Below are 8,434 nucleotides of genomic sequence, written 5' to 3'. Positions count from 1 at the left end.
TCACAACCACCTTCTCAAGGGCAATTAGGGATGGGTTATAAATGCTGGCCTTGCCAGCGACTGGCCACATCCCAGGAACGAATATTAAAAAAAATTGGTGTTAATGCATTCACACCCTATAAACGACAGACAGTAAAACTATCTTAGTCCCAGCCAATGTTCCCTTTAATTTTGGGGGGCTGCGCAGCCTCTTCAAGGGTTTTTCCGATTTAAAAGCCGATGAACCGGCAGTGCGGGTGATCCAGAGCGGCGCGCAGCTTAACAGGAACATTGGTCCCAGCCATAATAAAAACAGAAAATGCTGGAAATACTCAGCAGGTCAGACAGCATCTGTGCCACCCTGCAAGTATTGTGTCTCTCGCCATGATGCAGGCAACAATTATTAATCTGAATAATGCCCCTATTTTCTGACCATAAAGTCAGAATGCAACATGACTATCATGTTTAAAGTTGGAGTGGCAGAGGCAGTTCAGGAAAATTGGACCAGCTCACAGTCCGAAGACCGCAGCTACCGTTTGCCCTGTAGCACATGCGGCATTGACCTCTTTCAAATGACAAGGAAACCTGTCTTCAGAGTTAATTCATTCCTTATTAGAATCTATAATTTAAACAATCAGAGCCATTAAACACTAGGTACAGAAAAGTAAATAATTAAGGTAATCGCACTTTAACGAGGTGCAAAGTTTTACTGAATTGCTCGGAATAGCTGATGCGCTGTAAACGTTGTAAGCGGCACCATTGCAATAGATTTCTATGGAAAATTGTTAATTGCCCAGCATCGTGGGCTGCCTGTCATAAGTGTGGGGGTTGAAAGTGGTGAGACTGTACTACAGGTTAAAGGGTTAAATTATGAGGACAGGTTGCATAAACCTGATTATTTGTATCTAGGGGACAAACGACTTCCAATGGTGGGGAATCCAGAACAGGCATAATCTTAAAATTAGAGCTCGATCATTCAGGAGTAAAGTCAGGAAGCTCAAAGGGTAGTGGAAATCTGTAATTCTTTCCCTGAAAAGGCTGTGGTGAATTGAAATTTGCAAGACTGAGAGCAGTAACATGTAGCGTTCGGTAAGGGATGTGGAACAAAGGCTGGTAAATGGAGTTCAGGTACAGATCAGGCGTGAGCTGCTAAAATGGCGGCAGAAGCTCCAGCAGGAGAATTGGCCTACTCATGTTCCCGGCAAACCCCGGCGCCGTGCTATTGGTCCACGTCAAAAGCGTCGGCCCAGTGGCGTGGCTGGATGAAGATAAGTGGGCGGGGCGGGTGTATTTAGGGAGGCAGCAGGCGGGGCGCAGTCGGGCAGCGTGCAGTATTGGAGAGCGAACCGTTAGTCAGCAGCAGTAGCAGCAGAGTCCAGCAGGGAAAAATCACCCACCAAACCAAACAAGATGTCCGATGAAGGAAAGCTGTTCATCGGCGGCCTCAATTTCGACACAGACGAGCAGGCCCTGGAAGAAGTGTTCTCCAAGTACGGGCAGATCTCCGAGGTGCGAGTGATCAAGGACAGAGACACCCAAGCATCCCGCGGTTTCGGCTTCATCACCTTCGAGAATCCGGACGACGCCAGGGACGCGCTGCAGGCGATGAACGGAAAATCCCTCGACGGCCGGCAGATCCGGGTGGACCACGCAGAGAAAAAGTCGGGAGGCGGCGGCGGCAGCTACGGAGGGGGCCGAGGCGGCGGCTACGGACGCGGACGAAGCGGCGGCGGCGGCAGCTACAACTCTCGGCAGTACGACTCGAGGGGCGACGGCTACTACCGGGGCGATGGCTACGCCCGGGGCCGGGGAGGCAGCAACTATGGAGGACGCAGCTCGTATAACCAGTGACACGAGTCTCCATCTTGTCTCGAGGTCCAGCCTCCTCCCTTGCGGTTGCTTTTTCCATTATTTTTTTTGTTTGGAGGGGGTGGAGGCGGAGAGCCGTTAATTCCAAGTCTCGTGTTTTCCCAGTTAGATTGCAATTGTTGGCCATTTCCCCCCTCTATATAACGGATTGAGAGAGGCTGGCGGCTTCTGATCTCTGCGTGTCGCAGCTCCCGTTAAGCCCGGCGGTGGCGCCCCTCCCCCCCTTTTTTTGTTCGTCGCAGAGTCTAATGTATTGTGACTTTTTTTTATTACTAGATAATAAAAAAAGCCCAGTTTGAAACTTTAAAAGGCATTTTTTTTTTCTTTGGATCAATTTAAAGGAAATTGCGTAGGAATGTGTATTAGATGGGCGGGCGGCGGCGACCATTAACGGTTCGGTCCCACCGACCGACGCCAGTTCCAATTTACAACTGTCCAGACTTGCTTTCGTTATAGTAAAACAAAAAAAATCGTCGTTTATATAAAACACAAACAATAAAAATCCCGCCCCCCGGCGCGGAAACGGTTCATTTTTTATTTTATTTTTTGCAAACCTGTATTGATGGGAAGTTGATTAAAAACACGTTTTTTGTACGAAACTTGTCTCTTTGAAAAGTGAGAAAAATTAAAAAAAAAAAATTAATTGAAATGTTTGGTGTCTGGATAATGCTTTTGTTTAAAGGAAGGATCAGTGGCCGAATCTGATTTTTTCTTCCCCTCCCCCTCCCTCCCTCATTCTCCAAAGGGGAAAGGAACATGGCGGCAATGCGGCGTTTCTAATTCTTGCTCTTCACTCGGCTGATAGAAACAAGGTGAGTGTTTGTTAAATCTGATCTTAATCCCTCGGAGACGCAGACAAAGATCGGGCCATGCTGTTGGGGGTGGGGGAATGGCCGGCCGGCCGGTTCGGCCCACGTTGGTCGCCACGTGGAGTGGGTGCTCGGCGGGGCCAGTTAGCGCCCCCCGCGGCCAAGGCCGAGGCTCCGTGCGGCCCCGGGCCTTTGCTGCAACACGATGGGCGGGAGACACCGCGCGCACCACAGCCATCGTTTCAATTGCCTATTTAATTTTAAAAATATTTCAGTATTAACCTCGCGGCTGCAGCGGTGAACTGCTGGAATGACTTCTATCGCATTACAATGGAATTTTTTTTGTGCCAGCGTGTTAAGGCTTTATAAACACTGCATGATTCAGGATTATACTGGAGACGATAATATTCTTAGGTTGCAGCACAAGAGGCCGCGTGTCTGCCGGCTCTAATAGAACAAATAAATCTTTCCCGTAGCCATACAAATTTTTTCGTTGTATGTTGTGGATACTTTATTACTCCGCTGCTGTGACAAAGGGACTAATTTGTCTAGGTTTTGCTCCCCTCCATAGTGCAGCGCTGCTTTGTGAATGGTAAAGTAACGGTTCGCGCCACCGCCACTGCCCCTCCCCCATAAAGCGCGCTCGACGCCAGAGGTGAGACTGCCCCACAGTGGAGGAGTTGGTTTGTACTGGTAATGGCTGGCTGCATAGCCGGATCTAGTACTTGGGACAATCCTTTGGGAAGGTAAAGTGCGTGAAATAGATTCTCCTTCAGTTCCGTCTGATTAATAATGAGCAGACTATTTAATATCACACGATGTTTCTACTTTTCGAATTAATTTCCACACTTTTCAATTAAACGTTCAAAACTATTGTTAGATACTGAGCTTTCCCACGTGTTTTATCCGCTTTAATATTTTCTCGAATGACTCAGCAACATGGTTATTTTTTAAACTAATGAATAGTCTGCAGCAAGTTTAATTCTAGTTATGGCTTGCCATTTAATTAAAAAAAAAAAAAAAAAAAATTATAATATATTCCAGGGCCTGGATTGAGCACATGAGACAAGCATTTGCCCTTTAATGCTCTAAAGGTTGCATTATTGACTTTGTTGCAAGCTACATCTGGCTTAATGTAACTTACTTTGAATTTATAGTGATGCCCAAATTTCTGATGGCCTAGGGTAAATTAGGCAGACTATGCTGTGGAAGCTCCACATTAGCCTGCCTTTACAGCTAAATAGTTTACACTCGCTGTCCATGATTGGGGTGAAATCTCAAGCCATCTGTTTATGTTGTGAAATTGTTTTGCCAGGCTTAACCCAGTTAGTAATTGTTATAAATTCACATCACCCTAAAGATAATGTAGCCCTTGTCCCATTTGGGTAAATTCACAGTATGATGCTGGGTTTAAGATACAGCATTGACAGATCTTTAATCATACTAGGCACATGAAAGCAACTGCATTGGCTGTAGGTTGGAAGATGCGCGCACCAACATTTGTCTAATTCACAAAGTTAATACTAACAATTGTAGCCTTTGTGCTTTTTAATGGAAATACAAAGTTTGGGGTACACAAAGGGATAATCTGGAGCAATAAACATTTCTATTCATCCCTGCCCAATTTTCACCTTTAATTTATTTAAAAAAAAAAAAAAAAAAAAATTTGCAGGAAGTGAGTTTTAGGCAGTCTCAATCTTATTCCTAGTAGGCTAAGGCATAAGCCATCACTAATTTACAGTAAGATGCAGGCAGGCCACAGGAATGCTGAGGTATAGACTTATGTAGCTATACTTGGTATGGTTTGAAATGGAGTACTCCCATTATCCACTAATATCCTTCACCTTGAGCAGACATTTAATTTTTGAATTCACAGCCTAGCTTAGCTTACATGAAAAATGATCACTTTGGGGAGGTGCACAAGGGAGACAGGAATAAAGAGATGTTTTAATCTTGGGACCACTCCCACTCTGACCTATCTGGCACTGTTCCAATTAAGCTCCAGGAACTGCACCTCCTTTCTGTTAGGCACTTTATACAGCCTATTGAGCTCAACAATTTCAGATCATAACCTCAGCCCCAGTTTTTGGACAACCCTATTGCTGATGATTCTGATATTCCTATTTAGACCTCTAGACCCATCTTTCTTGTCCTATTATTTTAGCCTTGTCACCATCATCCCTTGTCATTTAATCTCTCCTGCCTTCCACCCCATCACATACCTTCCCTTTTTGTTCTTTCATCCATTTCCCTCTACTTGCTTAAAACCGGTTACATCCAGTTCTGACAAAAGTCATCAACCTGAAACGTTAACTTGTTTGTTTCTCTGTCCTCATGCTGACTGACCTGAGTATTTCCAGCATTTTCTGTTTATTTCTGATTTCCAACATCTCTAGTATTTTGCTTTTACAAAGATATGTTGATGGGGTTAGATGAAGGGTGGGAGGAAGCTCCTGTGGCGCATTAACATCAGCATAGACCTATTTCTGTGCTGTTAAATACTTTGTACGGTAGCAGCCTTCTGAGACGAGTAGAAAATTGATGGCCGAGCTATTTAAAAGTGGATGGGTTTAGCTGCAATTCTAGTTGGAAGTTTTACAATTGGCCTGAGCGCTCTGGGGGAGATTCATTGGCTTTCTACTCCTAACCCTCCCTTACCCCACCAGGCTTGAGCAGCCAATTGACATTGTTCAGGCTCACACGAAAAATAGCTAATGGAAGGAGCCTATGTTACTGTGCCCAAATATGAACCAGCACCTTCGTGTGAAGTACAACATGGGGATAAACTCATTACTGTTTGAATGCTTTGTGGTAATTATTACCAAGCCTGAGTAAAAGTTGAGGTTCCTGTATATGGAATTGTGCAGTACAGAAGAAACCATCTGGCCTCTTTTGAAGGAGCCATTCAGTTAGTCCCACTCCCCTGCTCTTCCCCCATTGGACCTGCAGATTTTTCCTTTAAGTATATATCCATTCCCTTCCGGAAAGTCCACCACCCTTTTAGACCGTGCATTCAAGATCATTCTTATCTGGAGTTGGTCTATTCGGAGGGGTCTACATGTTACAAACTGAGATGACCTAGCTCTAATTTTAAAGTTATGCCCCCTTGTTCTGGACTCACACCACCCCACCCCCCCCCCCCCCCCCCCCCAAACCAGAGAAAATAGTTTGATAGTGTCCAATTCTGGGCATCACACTTTGAGGGAGTGCAGAAGAGAACTTCAGTTATGTGGAGAAGCTGGGGTTCTCCTTAGAGCAGAGAAGACTAAGAGGAGATTTGATAGAGGTGTTCAAAAACATGAATTGTTTGAGTAAATAGGCTGAGGGTTGAAAACCAGAGGGAACAGGCTTAAGATGACTGGCAAAAGAACCAGAGGTGACATGAGGAAAATGGTTAGGATTTGGAATGCACTGCTTGTTTGGTGGTTGATACAGACTCAACAGTAGCCTGCAAAAGGGAATTGGGAAATGCAGGAGAAAAAATTGCAGGGATATGGGGAAAAGAGCAGGGGAGTGGGACTAACTGGATTGCTCGTCAAAAGATCTGGTGCAGACTTGATGGACTGAATGGTGGCCTCCTGTGCTGTAGTATTCTATGATTTGCTAATTTTAATATATTTGTGGAGCATTCATTTTGCAATCTGTTGGGTTTATCCACATTTTGCAACTACCCACACACCAATAGATCCGACACCCTGCAAGATTTTAAAAAGGACATAATGGAATATAAATTAAAATTCAGATACTTAGTTAAAATATAGTCTTTAGTAATTGTTAGTGCATTATTGAATCATAGAGTAAAAGATGCTGTGTTCAATGATCTGAGTTATTGTGTCCATTAGTAAAACAGTTGGGATGCTATTTTTTTTTCCAGCTGATATGTGGGTGTCGCTGGCAAGGCCAGCATTTATTGCCCATTCCTAATTGCCCTCAAGAAGGTGGTGGTGAGCTGCTGCCTTAAACTGCTGCAGTCCATGTGGCAAAGGTACTCCCACAGTGCTCTTAGGGAGTTCCAGGATTTTGACTCAGTGATATACTTCTAAGTCAGGATGGTGTGTGACTTGGAGGTGGTGGTATGCCTATGCGCCTGCCACCCTTGGAAGAGGTCGTAGGTTTGGGAGGTGCTGTCGAAGAAGCCTTGGCAAGTTGCTGCAGTGCATCTTGTAGATGGTACATACTGCAGCCACGGTACGCTGGTGGTGGAGGGAGTGAATGTTTAAAGTGGTGGATGGGGTGGCAATCAAGTGGGCTGCTTTGTCCTCGATGCTGTCGAGCTCCTTGTGTTGGAGCTACACTCATCCAAGCAGGCGCAGAGTATTCCATCACACTCCTTACTTGTGCCTTGTAGATGGTGGAAAGGCTTTGGGGAGTTGGGAGGGGAGACACTTGCTGTAGAATACGTAGCCTCTGACCTGCTTTTGTTGCCACAGTATTTGTGGCTGGTCCAGTTAAGTTTCTGGTCAATGATGACCCCCAGGATGTTATGTTGGGGGAATCGGCAATGGTAATGCCATTGAATGTCATGGGGAGGTAGTTAGACTCTCGCTTGTTGGAGTAGTCATTGCCTGGCACTTGTGTGATGCAAATATTACCTGCCACTTATCAGCCCAATCCTGAACATCACCCAGGTCTCGTTGCATGCAGGCATGGACTGCTTCATTAACTGAGGAGTTGTGAATGGCACTGAACACTGCAGTCATCAGCGAACATCCCCATTTCTGACCTTATACCCATGGATTGGAGGGTAGCTAATGTTACCCCACTATTTAAAAAAGGTGGTAGAGAGAAAACAGGGAATTAGAGATCGGTAAGCCTGACATCGGTAGTGGGGGAAAGTGCTAGAGTCCATTATAAAAGATGTAATAGCAGAGCACTTGGAAAACAGTGACGGGATCGGACAAAGTCAACATGGATTTACAAAAGGTAAATCGTGCATGACTACTGGAATTTTTTGAGCATGTAACTGGTAAAATAGATAAGGGAGAACCAGTGGCTGTGGTGTATTTGGACTTTCAGAAGGCTTTTGATAAGGTCCCGCAAAAGAGATTAGCATGTAAAGTTAAAGCACATGGGATTGGGGGCAAGGTATTGACGACTGGGATAGAGAACTGGTTGGCAGACAGAAAGCAAAGAGTTGGAACAAACGGGTCTTTTTCCAAGTGGCAGGCAGTGACCAGTGGGGTACCGCAGGGATCGGTCCTTGGACAATATATATTAATGATCTAGACAAAGGAACTAGATGTAAGATCTCCAAATTTGCAGACGACACAAAGCTGGGTGGGAGTGTGCGCTGTGAGGAGGATGCTGAGAAACTCCAGGGTGATTGGGTAAAAATCATGGCAGATGCAATATAATGTGGATAAATGTGAGGTTATCCACTTTGGTGGCAAAAACAGGAAGGTAGATTATTATCTGAATAGCAATAGATTGGGAGAAGGGGAAGTGCAACGCGACCTGGGTGTCCTTATGCACCAGTCGCTGAAGGTAAGCATGCAGGTGCAGCAGGTGGTTAAGAAGGCAAATGGTATGTTGGCCTTCGTAGCGAGAGGGCTTGAGTACAGGAGCAAGGATGTCTTGCTGCAGTTGTACAGGGCCTTGGTGAGACCACACCTTGAGTATTGTGTGCAGTTTTGGTCGCCTTATTTGAGGAAGGATGTTCTTGCCATGGAAGGAGTTCAGCGAAGATTCACCAGGCTGATACCTGGGATGGCAGGAATGACGTATGAGGAGAGATTGGACGATTGGGCTTGTACTCGCTGGAGTTGAGAAGAATGATA

The 8,434-nt window shown here is 45.4% G+C and overlaps 1 protein-coding gene and 1 pseudogene across 1 annotated transcript in view; both read left to right on the top strand.

The window, feature by feature from the left end:
- The first annotated feature begins 1,288 nt into the window (after positions 1-1,288).
- LOC147113140 (cold-inducible RNA-binding protein B pseudogene) lies at positions 1,289-2,497 on the top strand (annotated as a pseudogene).
- The window catches only part of polr1c (RNA polymerase I and III subunit C), a 151,715-nt gene continuing 145,495 nt past the window's right edge, over positions 2,215-8,434 (top strand). Inside the window, exons 1-2 of the mRNA XM_085998244.1 lie at positions 2,215-2,246; positions 2,594-2,660. Coding sequence (XP_085854370.1) covers positions 2,215-2,246; positions 2,594-2,660 — 99 coding nt within the window. The remainder of the gene's footprint in view (positions 2,247-2,593; positions 2,661-8,434) is intronic.

This window comes from Somniosus microcephalus, chromosome 9 (assembly GCF_052327205.1).
Source record: "Somniosus microcephalus isolate GS21.2 chromosome 9, FLI_Smic_1.0, whole genome shotgun sequence".
Classification (NCBI taxonomy): Eukaryota; Metazoa; Chordata; class Chondrichthyes; order Squaliformes; family Somniosidae; genus Somniosus; species Somniosus microcephalus.
Note: the sequence above shows the minus strand (reverse complement) of the source record. Positions and strands in the feature narration are given on the sequence as shown.